General features: G+C 51.0%; 1 protein-coding gene across 1 annotated transcript in view; it reads right to left on the bottom strand.

Annotated features, from left to right (window-relative positions):
* siae (sialic acid acetylesterase) overlaps window positions 1-21,384 on the bottom strand; it is a 123,295-nt gene extending 101,911 nt beyond the window's left edge. The window contains exons 1-2 of the mRNA XM_085968239.1: window positions 21,257-21,384; window positions 14,156-14,320 (exon numbers count right to left, since the gene is read on the bottom strand). Of these exons, the coding sequence (XP_085824365.1) occupies window positions 14,156-14,320; window positions 21,257-21,329 (238 nt within the window). The 5' untranslated portion in view covers window positions 21,330-21,384. The remainder of the gene's footprint in view (window positions 1-14,155; window positions 14,321-21,256) is intronic.
* Window positions 21,385-21,846: the final 462 nt, after the last annotated feature.

The following is a 21,846-nucleotide window of genomic DNA, read 5'->3' as shown; positions in this document are numbered from 1 at the left end:
GATGGGTCTCATGGACAAGGTGAGCTCAGAGAGAGCATATGAGGAGATAGGAGAGAAACTAAAGATGCGAGTTTGGGGCTAGGGAAGATTGGCTTGGTTGGGTAGGGGAAGGGAGGGAAGAGGCAGAGGCAGCTGAACGTATGGTCTCAATCTTAGTGACAAAGAATTCCATGAGCTCCTTGCACTCATTGGAGGGGGCACAGGAGTAAGAAAACAGTTTGTAGTGAAGGGAGGCCGGGGGTTATCTTTGCATTTCAGGATGATCCTGGAATAGTCAGCAGTTTTGGCCGAGGAGAGCAGGACCCGATCGTGCTTTATGTGGTCCAGCCACATCTGGCGATGAATGGCTAAACCAGTTGTCTGCCATAAATGTTCAAGTCTGCATCTCTTGGACTTAAGGGAGTGGAGATGAGGGCCGTACCAGGCGGAATGGCCAGGGTGAGAAAGAGTAATAGGTTTAATGGGAACAAGGGCATCAAAGGTGGAGGTGAGGATGTGATTGAGCAGATCCTGTAGCTGCAGAAATGTCGTGGTGAATGGATGGCTAAAGGCTAGATAGTTGGGATTTTGAAAGTACCCTTGTAAGTGACTTAGGGAGAGGTTTTTCCCAGGGGAGGACACAGAACGAAGTGGGGTTCAGAGGGGAAAAGTGGATGCGAGTGGATCGTGATACAAGCAAGTGATCAGAGATGGCCTTATCTCTGACTGACACAATGGGAGTAGAGAGGCATTGTGAGAGGTCAAGGTCGAGGGGGTGGCCGTCAATATGGGTCGGCGAGTTTATATGGAGAGAGGGATTAAGGGAGGATGGGAGGGCAGTGAACTCTGAGGAGAGACAGCATGATGAATTGAGATGGAGGTTGCAATCACCAAGGATGAGAAGTCACTTGGCACAGAGGCTGAGGGAGCAAAGCAGTGAAGATAGCTCGGTGAGAAATTTGGTGTGGTACTTGAGTGGGCGGTAGAGAAGGAGGATTTTAAATGAAAGGCCTGAAAGGTGAGATGTTCAAAGGAGGAGAAGGTGCCAGAGAAGTAGGGGTCAGACCAAGGTGTGATTTGGTGATAGGGCCGCGTCGCCACCACGTGGTTTGGGTGAGGCAAGTGGTGGAAGGATTAGCCAGGCGGGGAGGCTTCATTTAGGGGGAAGGTATCATCAGCCGTCAGCCTGGTTTCCGTCAAGGCCATGATGTCGATGCAATCATCCGCAATAAGCTCATGAATGGCACGGGCCTTTTTCACAAGTAATCGGACTTTCTGGAGGGAGATGCAGAGCGGAGCAGTGATAGCTCATCTGCTGGCAGACCACAGGGTCAGCGCTGGGAGGGGTGAGTTGGATGTGGAGCAGATTGGCAAGATTAGCCCCCAGCGGGTGCACTGGACGGGAAGGGCGGTGAGAGAGTAGGATGGGGCAGTTGGGTTGCTGCTTGTAAGGAGGCAGCGACGAGTGCCTCGATGGGCCATTCGGAGGAAAGCTGTAGGCTTATTTAAGAGGGGGTCAAGCCTGGGACAGCAGCAGGAGAGTAGGAAAGTCAAGGAGTGCTGAAGGGTTGGGGTAGGGATTTGGGGCGGCAGAGTACCCGAGAGGGGAGAAATGAAAGTAGGCATAACGACAGGAGAAAGGGGCCTAGGAGGAGTGAAGAGAAAAGAATTAAGGGGGGAATATGGGGAAATATAGTGATGGGCTTGGGCCTGGAGCGGCAGCCAAAACACACACGTAAATGGACACAGGTCCTGATCTTATGGTGCAGGCTGGAGATCAGGGGCTGTGCTTTCTGGTGACAAGTGTGGGTTGTTAGGAGGGTGCAATGCAGCAAGAGTGAGAGGGTGAGGGGCAGGAAGGCATGGGGGTTTGGGGTCCCGATGTGAAGGAATAGCCATGATTCAGAAAAATAAACGATACCATGAACAGAATACTGATATTATTATTAATAAAAGACATACTGGGTTTAAAAGTCTGGAAAGCCTCAAAGACACAAGTCTCCGCAGACAGGCTGTAAACAGAATACAGGCTCCTGAGAAAAGATCAGTTGATAACAAAGTTGTAAACAAGCTTTGAAATGGGAATTAGTTAAATATTCTAAAACAATGAAAGATTGAAGCAAACCATTGGTGCTTCCGAAGAGTCTAGAGTTTGGGTGTAACACAATGGAAGACCCAAGTGAAGTGAGAAGAGCTAACACGATAAAACAGAAACACAAACATTAAAAGAGGCATGTGCCTTTGAAAACATGACATCAAGTAAAAGCAACATCTGCTGGTCAAATAGTTTTATGTTAAACTTGGAAAACAGAAACCATAAGTTTAAATATGCAACCAATTGAGATAGCTAGAAATGCATGAAACATTAGTTGAAGTGTCTTTAATTTAGATATAGTAAAAAACCATACCAACAAGACTTTGAAAAAATAACTTCAATAGATGACACCAAGCAATTGCACTGTGTTTGTATTAAACTTGAAGCAGAACTGAGTCAAAATGTCTGCTAAAAAGCAGTTAAGCCATTATTAAGAATTGAATGGAAAGCATTTTGTAAGAATGACATCAAACAAAAACCATAGCTGCCATTGTTTTTATGATGGTTTTTGGAACACCTAAAAGTAGAGAAATAATTATGCATGCAACAGTAGAATTGATAGTAAAATAGAAAGCATTCGAAAGAGGTATCAATAAAGACAATTAGCTGACATCAGCAGAGAACATCAAAGAAGAAACTAAAGCCAAAAGGGTATAAAAATAAGACCTTTTTAACAGAACGTCAGAACACGCTGAACGGGCAAAGCGTTTCTCAACTATTCAGAGGCATCTCTGTAAGTCTATAACTATGAGTCTCGGGAAGTCAAAAGTGATTGATTTTTGGTGGATGTTCTGGATTTAGAAATAAGTAAGAAATAAGAAATGTAACGAAGTAAAGATTTGAGAATAAGGATCTCTGAGAACTAAGAAATGTAAGCTAATTGTATTTTGAATTGTTAATGTTGCGACTGATTCAACAGATGTTAACTGAATGTCGGCTCTTAAATAAAACTATATATTTTTCGAATTGTCTCAAAGAGTAATTCTGTATAGACTCGCGAACCCACAAATTCTGTACACTCTTTTGTAAGGAGTTGCAGAATTCTGGGGGGTATTCCGGACCCTTATAATATCCGGAAGGTTACAGTCTAGTTCAACTTATTAAGTACTATCCGGAGGACGGTAACATCTTTAGTCGTTCCTTTCCTTTAGGGAGAGATAGCCTGAACCTTTAGACCCATTTAAGCGTCTTACGGAATTCAGCTATCTCTAACTTAAGTTGAGGGTGAACGTCTGGGGAATACGCCTGATCTGGAATAGCCCAAAAGGGCTAGGACTGTAATTATCCCTTCACCAATGCCCCACAGACTTGAAACATTTTTTCCTGCCCCATTCTTCCAGCCATGACCTCTACTGCCTAGTCCTCAGGTCTGGCTGGCGTATCGTATGCCACAGGTATTCCCAGAGATATCTGCCAGCAGATCCTGCTTATTCGTGTTCTACCAGCTTCTCATATTCCCTGTACAAGGTTCTTTCTCAGTCCAATCACTCGCTGCTCACCCAATGCTCCTAAAGTCTGTCCCAAATGTCTGCTTTTAGCCTCGTTTTGTTTAGACTTCAATATTTAATTCTTCTGTTCCTTTATTTTCTGAAAAAGGGGAAGAAACTCAGATGAGTTCTCTGATGCAATAAACGGAAAAGATTACATATTTCAGAATAATGATTAAAGGGTTCTTCCTCTAGTTTACTCTGATAAATGGTTATTAAAAAACTGGAGAGGTGATTTTCAAATTATTTTCAAACATAAAGAAAGAAATCCTCTATCAGAATAAGGAGCTGCAGCTTCCGTGTGGAAAAGCCAGAGGTGGTCCGGTCCCACCGAGCTGCTGTGAAAGTGTGTACAAGCTCAGACTGCACCTGTGCTGGGTAACTCACTTCAACTGTTCCAATGTAACCCAGAGCTTTAGAAGCAACTGAAATCTGCAAGTGAATACTTCAATAAAGGTTTTAAAAGGCACAAAAGACAATTATATGGAGAAATGTAATCATATTGTGAAAAGTTACATATTTGGGGAATTTCAACATTTTGGCCTAGCAAAATTTTGCTGTAATGTACTGTTGCGTTATTTATTCGGGTCAGTTTCAGCTGTTCAGGGGACAATCGCTACAGATACACGAGACGCCTGCAACGTTCACTGGCATAAATAGGTGCAGCTCCAGACAGAGCTTTCTGAAGCACTGAAAGATGAATAGGGCGCAGTCCTTCCCCATTCCCCTCGCCTGTGCTTTCACCACCCACACTGTGGAGTTTGATGCACAGGAGGAGGGCGAGGCAGTGTGAACAGGAGGGCGAGGGAGCGTGAACAGGAGGGCGAGGGAGCGTGAACAGGAGGGCGAGGGAGCGTGAACAGGAGGGCGAGGGAGCGTGAACAGGAGGGCGAGGGGGCGTGAACAGGAGGGCGAGGCGGCGTGAACAGGAGGGCGAGGGAGCGTGAACAGGAGGGCGAGGCGGCGTGAACAGGAGGGCGAGGCGGCGTGAACAGGAGGGCGAGGGAGCGTGAACAGGAGGAGGGCGAGGGAGCGTGAACAGGAGGGCGAGGGAGTGTGAACAGGAGGGCGAGGGGGCGTGAACAGGAGGGCGAGGCGGCGTGAACAGGAGGGCGAGGGAGCGTGAACAGGAGGGCGAGGGAGCGTGAACAGGAGGGCGAGGGAGCGTGAACAGGAGGGCGAGGGAGTGTGAACAGGAGGGCGAGGGAGAGTGAACAGGAGGGCGAGGGAGCGTGAACAGGAGGGCGAGGGAGCGTGAACAGGAGGAGGGCGAGGGAGCGTGAACAGGAGGAGGGCGAGGGAGCGTGAACAGGAGGGCGAGGGAGCGTGAACAGGAGGGCGAGGGAGCGTGAACAGGAGGGCGAGGGAGTGTGAACAGGAGGGCGAGGGAGAGTGAACAGGAGGGCGAGGGAGCGTGAACAGGAGGGCGAGGGAGTGTGAACAGGAGGGCGAGGGAGAGTGAACAGGAGGGCGAGGGAGCGTGAACAGGAGGAGGGCGAGGGAGCGTGAACAGGAGGAGGGCGAGGGAGCGTGAACAGGAGGGCGAGGGAGTGTGAACAGGAGGGCGAGGCAGCGTGAACAGGAGGGCGAGGGAGCGTGAACAGGAGGAGGGCGAGGCAGAGTGAACAGGAGGGCGAGGCAGAGTGAACAGGAGGGCGAGGGAGTGTGAACAGGAGTGCGAGGGAGTGTGAACAGGAGGGCGAGGGAGCGTGAACAGGAGGGCGAGGGAGCGTGAACAGGAGGGCGAGGGAGCGTGAACAGGAGGGCGAGGGAGAGTGAACAGGAGGGCGAGGGAGTGTGAACAGGAGGGCGAGGGGGCGTGAACAGGAGGGCGAGGCGGCGTGAACAGGAGGGCGAGGGAGCGTGAACAGGAGGGCGAGGCGGCGTGAACAGGAGGGCGAGGCGGCGTGAACAGGAGGGCGAGGGAGCGTGAACAGGAGGAGGGCGAGGGAGCGTGAACAGGAGGGCGAGGGAGAGTGAACAGGAGGGCGAGGGAGTGTGAACAGGAGGGCGAGGGGGCGTGAACAGGAGGGCGAGGCGGCGTGAACAGGAGGGCGAGGGAGCGTGAACAGGAGGGCGAGGGAGCGTGAACAGGAGGGCGAGGGAGCGTGAACAGGAGGGCGAGGGAGTGTGAACAGGAGGGCGAGGGAGCGTGAACAGGAGGGCGAGGGAGCGTGAACAGGAGGAGGGCGAGGGAGCGTGAACAGGAGGAGGGCGAGGGAGCGTGAACAGGAGGGCGAGGGAGCGTGAACAGGAGGGCGAGGGAGTGTGAACAGGAGGGCGAGGGAGAGTGAACAGGAGGGCGAGGGAGCGTGAACAGGAGGGCGAGGGAGTGTGAACAGGAGGGCGAGGGAGAGTGAACAGGAGGGCGAGGGAGCGTGAACAGGAGGAGGGCGAGGGAGCGTGAACAGGAGGAGGGCGAGGGAGCGTGAACAGGAGGGCGAGGGAGTGTGAACAGGAGGGCGAGGCAGCGTGAACAGGAGGGCGAGGGAGCGTGAACAGGAGGAGGGCGAGGCAGAGTGAACAGGAGGGCGAGGCAGAGTGAACAGGAGGGCGAGGGAGTGTGAACAGGAGTGCGAGGGAGTGTGAACAGGAGGGCGAGGGAGCGTGAACAGGAGGGCGAGGGAGCGTGAACAGGAGGGCGAGGGAGTGTGAACAGGAGGGCGAGGGAGTGTGAACAGGAGGGCGAGGCAGAGTGAACAGGAGGGCGAGGCAGAGTGAACAGGAGGGCGAGGGAGCGTGAACAGGAGGGCGAGGGAGCGTGAACAGGAGGGCGAGGGAGCGTGAACAGGAGGGCGAGTCAGTGTGAACAGGAGGAGGGCGAGGGAGTGTGAACAGGAGGAGGGCGAGGGAGCGTGAACAGGAGGGCGAGGGAGCGTGAACAGGAGGGCGAGCGAGCGTGAACAGGAGGGCGAGGGAGCGTGAACAGGAGGGCGAGGGAGTGTGAACAGGAGGGCGAGGCAGAGTGAACAGGAGGGCGAGGCAGAGTGAACAGGAGGGCGAGGCAGAGTGAACAGGAGGGCGAGGCAGAGTGAACAGGAGGGCGAGGCAGAGTGAACAGGAGGGCGAGGCAGAGTGAACAGGAGGGCGAGGCAGAGTGAACAGGAGGGCGAGGCAGAGTGAACAGGAGGGCGAGGCAGAGTGAACAGGAGGGCGAGGCAGAGTGAACAGGAGGGCGAGGCAGAGTGAACAGGAGGGCGAGGCAGAGTGAACAGGAGGGCGAGGCAGAGTGAACAGGAGGGCGAGGCAGAGTGAACAGGAGGGCGAGGCAGAGTGAACAGGAGGAGGGCGAGGCAGTGTGAACAGGAGGAGGGCGAGGCAGTGTGAACAGGAGGAGGGCGAGGCAGTGTGAACAGGAGGAGGGCGAGGCAGTGTGAACAGGAGGAGGGCGAGGCAGTGTGAACAGGAGGAGGGCGAGGCAGTGTGAACAGGAGGAGGGCGAGGCACTGTGAACAGGAGGAGGGCGAGGGAGTGTGAACAGGAGTGCGAGGGAGTGTGAACAGGAGGACGAGGGAGTGTGAACAGGAGGACGAGGCAGAGTGAACAGGAGGGCGAGGGAGTGTGAACAGGAGGGCGAGGGAGTGTGAACAGGAGGGCGAGGGAGTGTGAACAGGAGGGCGAGGGAGTGTGAACAGGAGGGCGAGGGAGTGTGAACAGGAGGGCGAGGGAGTGTGAACAGGAGGGCGAGGGAGAGTGAACAGGAGGGCGAGGGAGTGTGAACAGGAGGGCGAGGGAGTGTGAACAGGAGGGCGAGGGAGTGTGAACAGGAGGGCGAGGGAGTGTGAACAGGAGGGCGAGGGAGTGTGAACAGGAGGGCGAGGCAGAGTGAACAGGAGGGCGAGGGAGTGTGAACAGGAGGGCGAGGGAGTGTGAACAGGAGGGCGAGGGAGTGTGAACAGGAGGGCGAGGGAGTGTGAACAGGAGGGCGAGGGAGTGTGAACAGGAGGGCGAGGGAGTGTGAACAGGAGGGCGAGGGAGTGTGAACAGGAGGGCGAGGCAGAGTGAACAGGAGGGCGAGGCAGAGTGAACAGGAGGGCGAGGGAGAGTGAACAGGAGGGCGAGGGAGAGTGAACAGGAGGGCGAGGGAGAGTGAACAGGAGGGCGAGGGAGTGTGAACAGGAGGGCGAGGGAGTGTGAACAGGAGGGCGAGGGAGTGTGAACAGGAGTGCGAGGGAGTGTGAACAGGAGGGCGAGGGAGAGTGAACAGGAGGGCGAGGGAGAGTGAACAGGAGGGCGAGGGAGTGTGAACAGGAGGGCGAGGGAGTGTGAACAGGAGGGCGAGGGAGTGTGAACAGGAGGGCGAGGGAGTGTGAACAGGAGGGCGAGGGAGTGTGAACAGGAGGGCGAGGGAGTGTGAACAGGAGGGCGAGGGAGTGTGAACAGGAGGGCGAGGCAGAGTGAACAGGAGGGCGAGGCAGAGTGAACAGGAGGGCGAGGCAGAGTGAACAGGAGGGCGAGGCAGAGTGAACAGAAGGGCGAGGCAGAGTGAACAGGAGGGCGAGGGAGAGTGAACAGGAGGGCGAGGGAGAGTGAACAGGAGGGCGAGGGAGTGTGAACAGGAGGGCGAGGGAGTGTGAACAGGAGGGAGAGGGAGTGTGAACAGGAGGGCGAGGGAGAGTGAACAGGAGGGCGAGGGAGAGTGAACAGGAGGAGGGCGAGGGAGTGTGAACAGGAGGGCGAGGCAGAGTGAACAGGAGGGCGAGGCAGAGTGAACAGGAGGGCGAGGCAGAGTGAACAGGAGGGCGAGGGAGTGTGAACAGGAGGGCGAGGGAGAGTGAACAGGAGGAGGGCGAGGGAGAGTGAACAGGAGGAGGGCGAGGGAGTGTGAACAGGAGGGCTAGGCAGAGTGAACAGGAGGGCGAGGCAGAGTGAACAGGAGGGCGAGGCAGAGTGAACAGGAGGAGGGCGAGGCAGAGTGAACAGGAGGAGGGCGAGGCAGTGTGAACAGGAGGAGGGCGAGGCAGTGTGAACAACAACAACCTGCGTTTATATACCGCCTTTAGCATAGTAAAACATCCCAAGGCGTTTCACAGGAGTGTTACCAGACATAAATTGGCACCGAGCCACATAAGAAGATATTAGGGCAAATGAGAGGTAGGTTTTAAGGAGCATCTTTAAGGAGGAGAGGGAGGTAGAGACGCGGAGAGATTTAGGGAGGGAATTCCAGAGCTTAGAGCCTGGTCATGGCCACCAAGGGTGGACAGTCTGTCAGTAATGTCTATTGTCCCACTACCCAAAGACTAAGCGCCGGGTTCCCCAGGCGTCAGACAGAAATCCTTCTTCCCGTGATTAGCTCCCTAAATTAACAAGCCCTTGTGTCAATTCAGGGAGCTAATCACGGTAAGAAGGATTTCTGTCTGACCCCTGGGGAACCCTGCGCTACCAAATATTGGGTGTAACTCACAGGGAGCGAGGGGTTTACTGCTCAGCATAAAGTAAAGCCTAAGCATGCAACATGCCATTTGTCTTTGCTACCTGCACTCTCTGCTTTTGAGAGTCTTTGTAACTTCATCCCTCCATCTCTTTCTTCCTCCACTCTGTCAAGGGTCTTACCATTTATGGTTATCTTCCTTTCACTTTTTCCCAAAATGCAAACTGTGGTCCTGTCATCCTAAACTTTTCTCTCCCCCCTACCCCATCTCTCATTTGAGTACCTGTCCCTCCATTACCCAGCCACATTAGTGGGTGCCCTTTCTCAAGGGTCCTGACCTTGCACGTTACCCAGAGATGCACTGTCTTTGACATGATCCTTCCTGCAAGGTAGGAGAGTCAGTATATACCCAAGAGTAGGCTGTGATATGGTATGGGTTAAATTGGATTAAATCACACTCTGGACATGTAGAGGTGAAGGAATAAGGGGGGAGAAATTCGGTGGAGTCGCAAACGGGGCGCCCAGCTCGCCTGGGCGCCAGAATTACCGCTGCGATCGGAGCAGTTACCGCCGGAAATTCAGCTTGAGCGCCCCAAGAGGGACACGGGGCGAGGCTCGATGCGCTCCGCGTCCCTCTTAGGGCGCTGAAACTGAATATCGCAGCGCAACGTGCCGCAGCGCCACACACTGCGGCACGGCGCGCTGCGGTACTGCAGGCCTTCCTCCCATTCTTAAGGGGGAGGGGCCTGCACCAGCGCGATGAGCGATCGCGAGTGCCGGCAAAAGAGCCCGGCACCGAGGAGAAGTGCCGGGCTCTTCAGAAAACAGCCGGCAATGCCGCGGGGGGAGATCAGGAGGCCGGGGACGGAGGTGCTGGCAGGTGGCCGCCGAAAAAAACAGCCGCCCCGCACCTGCACCTTAATTTGCGCCACTGCCACCACAGGTAGGCCCCGTGAACCGGGCGCGATTTGCGAATGGCGCTGCAGAGGCGGGCGCTACCAAATATCGCGATCGGGGCGGTAGCGGGGTGCTGCGCACACCGATGACGTCATCGGTGGCGGCGCAGCGCAACAGGCTAACGCCGCCATTAGCGCCCCAGCTAAATATCGCTGGAGGCGTGGCCAGTGGCGCTAAAGCCACTGAGTGCCCTCTTTAGGCGCTAACTGGTGGCGCAGCCCACCAAATTTCTAGGCCAAGGAGTCTAGTGCAGTCTAGACTAGTCTAGTGTGGATGGAATGTTAATTGTTGGACAGATACCTCAGGTGATGGGAGTATGGGTAGCGAGAAGCTCAGAGCAGTTCAAATCTAAAAGACATGAGAAAGCGAGGATTCTGAAGGCCATCATTGGCTATTCGTGTGTGCGGAATGTCCAGAGAGCAAACAGCTAGTTTAACTGATGGGCATGTGAAAGAGGAGCTGGTCTGTGTGATCACTAGTGAACTTGCCTGTTAACCTAGCACACTTACATACTATGAACAATCTTATGTACTAACACCACATTTACCTTACATAATGAACTGTATAAAGGTACAGCACTTTTGGAATCCTAAGTAGTTTTGACGAAACTACCATGAGCAGTCAGAGGGTGTGGTTCATGAAGCCCAATGAGTCTTTTACTCGTGAGTACTACATGTGCTAGGTTTGTACTGGTGTATTGATAAATAATTAAAATCATACATCGCTCTATCTCTTGAGTGTACAAGCCTGCATTAAAGTAAAGGATAAGGATTATCCTAAACCCAACAAAGCTAGACTCAAAGATAATTGAGCATTTGAGTGACTCGTTGGGACTGGCCATCTCTAATTAGGCAAACCCACACAATTGCAGATTAGGGTCTATAATGGAGAAACTGGAAGAAGGAGGAGAGTGGTGGAGGAGCAAAAGGATTTGGGCTTCCAGGTACACAGCGACGTGTATATGGCGAAACATGGTGGTGGATCCCTGAAGATAGGAGATCTGTTGGGAAAAACCGGCCACTTAAACAAATTAGCCCAGGTTCTCAAGATTTGTTTCCTGAGTGCACCCAAAAATGAGACCACCAAGGTTGTTGGGTTTGCAGAGATTGTATCACTGACCATGCTGAGCTTACAGCCCCACTCTTTGGCCTGCTGCGTAAAGGGTTCATTTGGCAGTGGATCAGTAAACGCCCATACAGCGGTCGTAACTGTTCTCTCAATGTCTGCACCAGGGCTATCAAAGCACCTCAGTATTGATTTGCCACAAGTCTGCTCCTCTCCCCCCAAATGCTCTGTGCTACTCTTCGCACGACCTCACCTATTCCTTGAGGTTGCAAATAAAATCATAGAATGATACAGCACAGGAGGCCATTCGGCCCATCGTGCCTGTGCCAACTGTTTCGTCGAGCTTTCCAATTAGTCCCACTACCCTGCTCTTTCCCCACAGCCCTGCAAAATTTTCCCATTGAAGTATTTCTCCAATTCCATTTTGAATGTTACTATTGAATCTGCTCCCACCGCCCTTTCAGGCAGCATGTCCCAGATCACAACAACTCACTGCATTGTGAACCTGGCATGGATCATAAGCCTCCTTCTCTGTTTCATTTTAATTTCTCTATCTTTAGTCATCCAGGGAGCTCTAGCTTTGGCTATCCTTCCTTTCTCCCTCATGGGAATGTGTCCAGTCTGTACTCAAACTATCTCATTCTTGAAGGCCTCCCATTGCTCATTTACTCTTTCACCTTCCAATCTTTAATTCCAATCCACCTGGGCCAGATCCCTTGTCAACTCACCGAAAATAGCCCTCCTCCAGTTAAGTATTTTTATGCTTTATTATACCTTGTTCTTTTCGATAACTATTCCAATCCTGATATTATTGTCTCAGTTTCCCCATCGCATCTGTTCTAACGATGCCACCTTCTGGATTAGTGCTTCTGATATGTCTTCCTTTTTCCTCAACTGAGGATTTCCCTCCACTGTGGTTGACAGGGCCCTCGACCGTGTCCGTTCCAATTCCCGTACTTCTGCTTTCACCCCTTCCCCTCCCTCCCAGAACCACGATAGGGTTCCCCTTGTCCTCACCTTTCACCCCACCAGCCTCCACATTCAACAGATCATCCACTGCCATTTCTGCCACCTCCAGCGTGGTCCCACCACCAAATACATCTTCCCCTCCCCAACACTTTCAGCATTCCAAAGGGACTGTTCCCTCCATGACACCCTGGTCCACTCCTCAATCACCCCCAACAGCCCCTCCCCTTCCCATGGCACCTTCCTGTGCAAGCGCAGGAGATGCAACACCTGCCCTTTTACTTCCACCGTCCAGGGCCCCAAACACTCCTTCCAGGTGAAACAGCGATTTACTTGTACTTCTTTCAATTTGGAATACTATATTCGCTGCTCACGATGCGGTCTCCTCTACATTGGGAAGACCACATGCAGATTGGGTGACCACTTTGCTAAACACCTCCATTCAGTCCGCAAGCGTGACCCCAAGCTTCCGGTCGCTTCTAACTTTAATTCTCCACTCCACTCCCCCTCTGACCTCTCTGTCCTCGGCCTCTTACAGTGTTCCAATGAAGCTCAACGTAAGCTCGAGGAACAGAACTTCATCTTTCGATTAGGCACTTTACAGCCTTCTGGACTCAATATCGAGTTCAACAATTTCAGACCATAATTTCTGCAGATGGCAGCTGTTGATGATTCTGCTATTCCCATTTACACCTCTTCTGGACCCATCTTTTGTTTCTCTACTTATCCCATTACCATCTCCTTTTGTCATTCAATCACTTCTGCCTTCCACCCTGCACAGACCTGCCCTTTTGTTCTTTCCTCCCCTCCCATTTTCCTTGCTTAAAATCTGTTACATCTCTAACTTTCTTCCAGTTCTGACGAAAGGCCATCAACCTGAAATGTTAACTCTGTTTCTCACTCCACAGATGCTGCCTGACCTGCTGTTTCCAGCATTTTCTGCTTTTGTATCTGTTCCCCAAATGGTTTCCCACTGAAACATGCTCCACTTGTCTCACTTCATCTCCCAGAACTAGATCCAGCACTACCTCGTTGGGCTGGAAACAAACTGATCAAGAAAGTTTTCTTGTATACATTTCAGGAATTCCTCCACCTCTTTGCCCTTTACACTGTTATTTTCCAAGTCTATGGGCCAGAAATTCGGGTCCCCACGGCTGTGTACTCAGGCGTAGGGCCAACGAAAGTGCCGGTTTCGTGCATGCACTGGAAACCGGAACTTCTGTTTGCTTGAAGGAAGGGGTTCAAAGGTCAAACGCGTGCGCCGGAGAGGCAGCACGTACGCCTGGAACTTCTGGGCTTTTTTTTTTTGCAGGTTTCTCCGGGAGGGTAAGTCTCCAGCAGCTGTGCTTTTAAAAAGCAGGCGCAAGGCCTGCTTTTAACAAGGTAAGTGGTGAATTAAGTAAAATTAAAACATTTTTTCCACAGGTTTATTATTTTTAAATACTTTAAAGAAAGGTAAGTTTATTTTTAGCCCCGATAAAAACTCCAATTAATTTTTTCAAAAATTTAAATTATTGTTTAAAATAGTTATTTTATGTAATTTATAGTTATTTTAAAAATGTGATGGTTTTTAAAAAAAAATTATTTGAAGTTTTAGTTATGTTTTGGGGCCGGTCTCTATTCATAGATTTGACAGGTCTTCCTGTCAGATCTATGAATAGAGATTCCCTGCTACGATTGGCTCTCCATGGCCCACGTGATCCCAGGGGACGCTTCGAACTAACTTCGCCGCTGGGATACGCAAGCACTGCGCGCCGGCAGCTGGAGCAGGCGTAGGATCGGAATCCCACACGGCCCCACAGCACAACGGCAGGCGCGCTATGTAAGTGCAGGTCGGGGGCTTGCGCTTGCGGGAAGCCTCCAACCCGAATTTCTGTCCCTATATTAAACTAATTGAAGGCCCCCATTTTCACTAATCTATAGAGGCGGTCTGTGTTTCGGCTACAGGCACGCTCACCTCCCCCTGCCAGTGGAGCAGCAACTCAAGCTGTGCACTCACTCTATTTCCTGCTAGCCTCCGCAGGCGTTCTCATTCTCTCTCATTCTTTTTCTCTCTCTCATTCTGTCTCTCTCTCTAGCTAGCATCCATGGGCATTCTGTTTCTCTTCACCTGTTACGATGGCTGCAGTATCTTTCTTTATTCCTGATGGCTGTTTTCTACCCTTTCCCACCATTATTACCACTACTGATCTGTGATTATGGGTACAGATTATACAATGAGAGGCAATTCCGTACCTTCATTTACTGCTGTAATCTGATGATTAAAGATGCTGTCCTTTCTTGAAACGGTCACGTTGACTGTTGCTCCCACTGCACCATATCCCCACACAACAGCTCGAATGGGCTGCTTCTGTAACACCATGTGATTGGCATAGTAAGATCCAAAGCGAAACACAGACTCTGAAAGACAAGACAGACTTGGTTAGACAGAAAGCCTGGAAAATTCACCCAACTGGGATCTAGGAACTGGACCATCATAATTGGGAACGGTAGCATAGTGGTTATGTTACTGGGCTAATAATCCAGAGGGCTGGATTAATAATCCGGAGACATGAATTCAAATCCCACCACGGCAGCTGTGGAATTTAAAATCAGTTAATTCAATAAATCTGGAATAAAAAGCTAGTATCAGTAATGGTGACCATGAAACTATCGGACTGTTGTAAAAACCTATCTGGTTCACTAACGTCATCCTTACTTGGTCTGGCCAAACCCACATGTGGTTGGCTCTTAAATGCCCTCTGAAATGGCCTAGCAAGCCACTCAGCTGTAACAAACCACTACAAGAAACACAAAGAAGAATGACCTAGGCACCGGCATCGGACATGACAAAAGCACACCCAACTCTCATTAACATCTGGGTATTTCTGCCAAAATTGGGAGAGCTGTCCCACAGTCAAGCAACAGCCTGACATAGTCATAGGAACATAAGAAATAGGAGCATGAGTAGGCATTCGGCCCCTCGGGCCTGCTCCGCCATTCAATAAGATCATGGCTGATCTGATCTTGGCCTCAACTCCACTTTCCTGCCTGTTTTTCACCCTCGACTCCCCTGTAGCTCAAATATCTGTCTATCTCCGCCTTGAATATATTCACTGACCCATCCTCCACAGCTCTCTGGGGCAGAGAATTCCAAAGATTCACGACCCTCTGAGAGAAGAAATTCCTCATCTCCATTTTAAATGGGCGACCCCTTATTCTGAAACTGTGCCCCCTAGTTCTAGATTTCTACCGGTCGAGCCCCCTCAGAATCTTGTATGTTTCAATAAGATCACCTCTCATTCTTCTAAACTCCAATGAGTATAGGCCCAACCTGCTCAACCTATCCTCATAAGACAACCCCTTCATCCCAGGAATCAACCTCGTGAACCTTCTCTGAACTGCCTCCAATGCAAGTATATCCCTACTTAAATAAGGAGACCAAAACGGCACACAGTACTTCAGATGTGGTTTACCAGCACCCTGTACAGTTGTAGCAAGACTTCCCTACTTTTATACTCCATTCCCCTGCAATAAGGGCAACATTCCATTTGCCTTCCTAATTACTTGCTGTACCTGCTTGCCAACTTTGTGTTTCATGTACGAGGACCCCCAGATCCTTCTGTACTGCAGCATTTTGTAGTCTCTCTCCATTTAAATAATAATTTGCTTTTTTAATCTTCCTACCAAAGTGGATAACCTTACATTTTCCCACATTATACTCCATCTGCCAAATTTCTGCCCACTCACATATCCCTTTGCAGACTTTTTGTGTCCTCCTCACAACTTGCTTTCCCACCTATCTTTGTACAGGTAGACTATCCTTTATCCGAAAACCTCGGGACCAACCGAGTTTCGGATAAAGGAGAATTTCGGATTTCGGAAGGTGGGTCGGCGGGGGTCCGTGGGGGGGTCGGCGGTTGTCGGGGCTGGTGGTTGTCGGGGCCGGCGGGGTTCGCGGCGGGGTTGTCGGGGCTGGCGGGGTCGGCGGTTGTCGGGGCCGGCGGGGTCCGCGGGGGGGTCGGCGGGGGGTCGTGCGCACGACTTACCCTTTATCCGAACTTCCGCAACCGGAACCCTCTAAAAACCGAAGGTTTTTTCGTTCAGCGTAAGTCGTACGCACGACTTACGCTGAACGAAAAAACCTTCGGTTTTTAGAGGGTTTCGGTTTTCGGAAGTCCGGATAAAGGGTAGTCTACCTGTATCAGCAAATTTGGCTACAGTACACTCGGTCCCTTCATCTAAGTCATGAATATAGATTGTAAATAGTTGAGGCCCCAGCACTGATCCCTGTGGCACCCCGCTAGTTACAGTTTGCCAATCTGAAAATGACCCATTTATCCTGACTCACTGTTTTCTGTTAGTTAGCCAATCCTCTATCCATGCTAATATATTACCCCCAACCCCGTGAGCTCTTACCTTGTGCAGTAACCTTTTATGTGGCACCTTATTGAATGCCTTCTGGATATCCAAATACATGACATCTACTGGTTCCCCAGGTCTCGTTGCACTTCTCCTTCTCCCAATCTATTGCCATTCAGATAATAATCTGCCTTCCTGTTTTTGACACCTAAGTGGATAACCTCACATTTATCCACGTTATATTGCATCTGCCATGCTTCTGCCCAAACACCCAACCTGTCCAAATCATCCTGGAGTTTCACAGAAACCCCACAGTGCAGATGGAGGCCATTTCGGCCCATCGAGCCTGCACCGACACATATCCCACCCTATCCCCGTAACCCCACGTATTTAATCCCCCTAACACTAAGGGTCAATTTATCATAGCCAATCAACCTAACCTGCACATCTTTCTCGGCATCATCCTCACAGCACACACGCCCACTCAGCTTTGTGTCGTCTGCAAACTTGGAGATATTACATCTAATTCCCTTGTCTAGATCGTTAATATATATTGTGAATAGCTGCGGTCCTAGGACCGATCCCTGCGGTACCCCACTAGTCACTGCCTGCCACTCGGAAAAAGACCCATTTATTCCAACTCTTTGCTTTCTGTCTGCCAACCAGTTCTCTATCCAAGTCAATACCTTGCCCCCAATCCCATGTGCCTTAACTTTACACGCTAATCTCTTATGCGGGACCTTATCGAAAGCCTTTTGAAAGTCCAAATACACCACATCCCTTATCTATTTTACCAGTTACATCCTCAAAAAATTCCAGTAGAGTAGTCAAGCACGATTTACCTTTTGTAAATCCATGTTGACTTTGTCCGATCCTGTCACTGTTTTCCAAGTGCTCTGCTATTACATCTTTTATAATGGACTCTGGCATTTTCCCCACTACCGATGTCAGGCTTACCGGTCTGTAATTCCCCATTTTCTCTCTACCACCTTTTTTGAATAGTGAGGTAACATTAGCTACCCTCCAATCCATGGGTACTGTTCCAGATTCCATCAAATGTTGGAAGATGATCAGCAATGCATCTACTATTTCTAGGGCCACTTCCTTAAGTACCCTAGGATGTAGATTATCAGGCCCTGGGGATGTATCGGCCTTCAATTTCCCTAACACCATTTCCCTACAAATACTGATTTCTTTCAGTTCCTCCCTTTCATCAGACCCTATGTTCCCCAACATCTCTGGGAGGTTATTTGTGTCCTCCTTTGTGAAGACAGAACCAAAATATGTATTTAATTGGTCTGCCATTTCTTTGTTCCCCATTATAAATTCCCCTGATTCTGACTGCAAGGGATCTACGCTTGACTTCACCAATCTTTTTCTTTTCACATATCTATAAAAGCTTTTACAGTCAGTTTTTATGTTCCCTGCAAGCTTACTCTCATATTCTATTTTCCCCTTAATTAATCCCTTTGTCCTCCTTTGTTGAAACCTAAACTGCTCCTAATCCTCAGGTTTACTGCTTTTTCTGGCCAATTTACATGTCCTCTCCTTGGATCTTATGCTATCCCTAATTTCCTTTGTTAGCCATGGTTGAGTCACCTTTATTGTTTTATTTTTATGCCAAACTGGGATGAACAAATTCTGTAGTTCATCCATGCGGTCTTTGAATGTTTGCCATTGCCTAGCCACCATCAACCCTTTGTGACATTCCCCAATCAATCCTACCCAACTCACGCCTCATACCATCGTAGTTTCCTTTGTTTAAATTCAGGACCCTAGTCTCTGAGTCAACTACTTAATTCTCCATCTTAATGAAGAATTCTATCATATTATGATCGCTCCGACCCAAGGGGCCTCGTACAACAAGATTGCTAATTAATCCTCTCTCATTACATAATACCCAGTCTAAGATGGCCTGATCTCTGGTTGGTTCCTCGACATATTGGTCCAGGAAACCACCCGGCAGGCAGTTAAGGCGGCAAATGTGGCCTTCATAGCAAGAGGATTCGAGTACAGGAGCAAGGATGTCTTGCTGCAGTTGTACAGGGCCTTGGTGAGACCACATCTTGAGTATTGTGTGCAGTTTTGGTTGCCTTATCTGAGGAAGGATGTTCTTGCCATGGAGGGAGTGCAGCAAAGATTCACCAGACTGATACCTGGGATGGCAGGAATGATGTATGAAGGTAGATTGGGTCGATTGGGCTTATACTCGCTGGAGTTTAGAAGAGAGGGGATCTCATTGAAACATATAAAATTCTAACAGGACTAGACAGACTAGATGCTGGAAGGATGTTCCTGATGGCCAGGGAGTCCAGAACCAGGGGTCACAGTCTGAGGATAAGGGATCACACAACACCAGGTTTATAGTCCAACAGCTTTATTTGAAATCACAAGCTTTCGGAGCGCTGCTCCTTCTTCAGGTGAAGTGGAGAAATGCATAAAGACACAGCTTATATAGTCAGAGAATCATGTCAGATGTTTACAGGTAACCTTTCCAACTGCCATTTATCGCACCTCGGCAGAGAGATAATCACAGCAGTCAAAGGTGTGAATGGTGTCCAAACAGGTCAGTCAGGGAAACATTACATCAAAGAACAATGAGGTGGGGTCACAAGGGGTCAAATATTGCAGATGCTGGGGTCTGTATGAAAAACAAAAAAAGACAAAAAACATTTTTTTTGGCTGGAAATCACAGCAGGTCCAGCCGCATCTGTGTAGAGAGAACAAGCCAATGTCGACTCGAGTCTGGATGACCCTGCATCAGGTGGGGTTACATGTAGCGTGACATGAACCCAAGATCTCGGTTAAGGCCGTCCTCATGGGTGCGGAACTTGGCTATCAATTTCTGCTCGACGATTTTGCGTTGTCGTGTGTCTCGAAGGCCACCTTGGAGAATGCTTACCCGAAGATCGGAGGCTGAATGTCCTTGACTGCTGAAGTGTTCCCCGACTGGGAGGGAACACTCCTGCCTGGTGATTGTTGCGCGGTGTCCGTTCATCCGTTGTCGCAGTGTCTGCATGGTCTCGCCGATGTACCATGCTCCGGGGCATCCTTTCCTGCAACGTATGAGGTAGACAACGTTGGCCGAGTCACCCCCTATGGACAAGCCCTGCGAATACACAGGATCTGCTCAGACGAGGAGGAATGCGATGGACACCTACAGACACTGAAAGACGCCCTTGTAAGAACGGGATATGACGCTCGACTCGTCGATCGACAGTTCCAACGGGCCACAGCGAAAAATCGCATAGACCTCCTCAGAAGACAAACACGGGACACAACCAACAGAGTACCCTTCGTCGTCCAGTACTTCCCCGGAGCGGAGAAACTACGCCATGTTCTTCGCAGCCTTCAACATGTCATCGATGACGACGAACACCTCGCTAAGGCCATCCCCACGCCTCCACTACTCGCTTTCAAACAGCCGCCTAACCTCAAACAGACCATCGTTCGCAGCAAATTACCCAGCTTCCAGGAGAACAGCGACCACGACACCACACAACCCTGCCACAGCAACCTCTGCAAGACATGCCAGATCATCAACACAGATACCATCATCACACGTGAGGACACCACCCACCAGGTACATGGTACATACTCATGTGACTCGGCCAACGTTGTCTACCTCATACGTTGCAGGAAAGGATGCCCCGGAGCATGGTACATCGGCGAGACCATGCAGACACTGCGACAACGGATGAACGGACACCGCGCAACAATCACCAGGCAGGAGTGTTCCCTCCCAGTCGGGGAACACTTCAGCAGTCAAGGACATTCAGCCTCCGATCTTCGGGTAAGCATTCTCCAAGGTGGCCTTCGAGACACACAACGCAAAATCGTCGAGCAGAAACTGATAGCCAAGTTCCGCACCCATGAGGACGGCCTTAACCGAGATTTTGGGTTCATGTCACGCTACATGTAACCCCACCTGATGCAGGGTCATCCAGACTCGAGTCGACATTGGCTTGTTCTCTCTACACAGATGCGGCTGGACCTGCTGTGATTTCCAGCCAAAAAAAATGTTTTTTGTCTGTTTTTTTGTTTTTCATACAGACCCCAGCATCTGCAATATTTGACCCCTTGTGACCCCACCTCATTGTTCTTTGATGTAATGTTTCCCTGACTGACCTGTTTGGACACCATTCACACCTTTGACTGCTGTGATTATCTCTCTGCCGAGGTGTGATAAATGGCAGTTGGAAAGGTTACCTGTAAACATCTGACATGATTCTCTGACTATATAAGCTGTGTCTTTATGCATTTCTCCACTTCACCTGAAGAAGGAGCAGCGCTCTGAAAGCTTGTGATTTCAAATAAAGCTGTTGGACTATAACCTGGTGTTGTGTGATTTCTTACATTTGTCCACCCCAGTCCAACTCCGGCATCTCCACACCATGAGGATAAGGGGTAAGCCATTTTGGACAGAGATGAGGAGGTGTTTCTTCACCCAGAGAGTGGTAAACCTGTGGAATTCTCTACCACAAAAGGCAGTTGAGGCCAATTCATTAAATATATTGAAGAAGGAGTTGGATATATTTCTTAAGGCTAAAGGGATCAAGGGGTATGGGGAGAAGGCAGGGACAGGGTACTGAATTTGGATGATCAGCCATGATCTCATCAAATGACAGAGCAGGCTCGAGGGGCCGAATGGCCTACTCCTGATCCTATCTTCTATCTATCTATTTTGTTTCTCTATATATGTTCTCCCTGCCACGCCACTCCCGCCTTGGAGGCCCCGCCCCGCCTGGCCTTGGAGGCCCCGCCCCGCCAGGTTTGATTTCCGGCACAATAGCAAAGTACTGCGGATGTTGGAAATCAAAATAACGGACAGTGCTGAAAACACTCAGCAGGTCAGGCAGCATGTGTGGGGAGAGAATCAGAGTTTGTGAGGCAGGGTCCCCTGAACTGCCGACTGTTTCCAGCATTGGCGGTTATTTTGATTTCCGGCTCCGAGCCCAGGGCTTCCGACAAGTTCTGCTCCCCAGTGTCACCTACCGGCACAAAGCCCGAGGCCCGACCAGAGCGCCGCGGCCCCGAGACACAGGCAGCACAGCACAAACCGCGCCATCGCTCCCGAACCACCGCCGCACCGCGCCGCCTCACAGACACAGCCCCGGCCCCGCCCACCGCCGCACCGCGCCGCCTCACAGACACAGCCCCGGCCTCGCCCACCGTCACACAGCCCCGCCCACAGATACGGCCCCGCCCACAGACACAGCCCCGGCCCCGCCCACCGTCACACCCCCGGCCCCGCCCACCGTCACACTGCCCCGCCCACAGACATAGCCCCAGCCCCGCCCACAGCCCCAGCCCCGCCCACAGACACAGCCCCAGCCCCGCCCACAGACACAGCCCCAGCCCCGCCCACAGACACAGCCCCGGCCCCGCCCACCGTCACACAACCCCGCCCACAGCCCCCGCCCCGCCCACCGCAACCCGGCCCCGGCCCCGCCCACCGCTCCACAGCATCACAGAATGGTTCCAGCACAGAAGCAGGCCATTGGGCCCGTCCAGCCTGTGCCGGCTCTCTGCTTTCCCCTAGCCCTGCAAATGTTTTTCCTTCAAGTATTTATCCAACTCAACAA

This window comes from Somniosus microcephalus, chromosome 26 (genome assembly GCF_052327205.1).
Source record: "Somniosus microcephalus isolate GS21.2 chromosome 26, FLI_Smic_1.0, whole genome shotgun sequence".
NCBI classification, from domain to species: domain Eukaryota; kingdom Metazoa; phylum Chordata; class Chondrichthyes; order Squaliformes; family Somniosidae; genus Somniosus; species Somniosus microcephalus.
The sequence above is the reverse complement of the archived record's forward strand: the minus strand, read 5'-3'. Positions and strand labels throughout refer to the sequence as shown.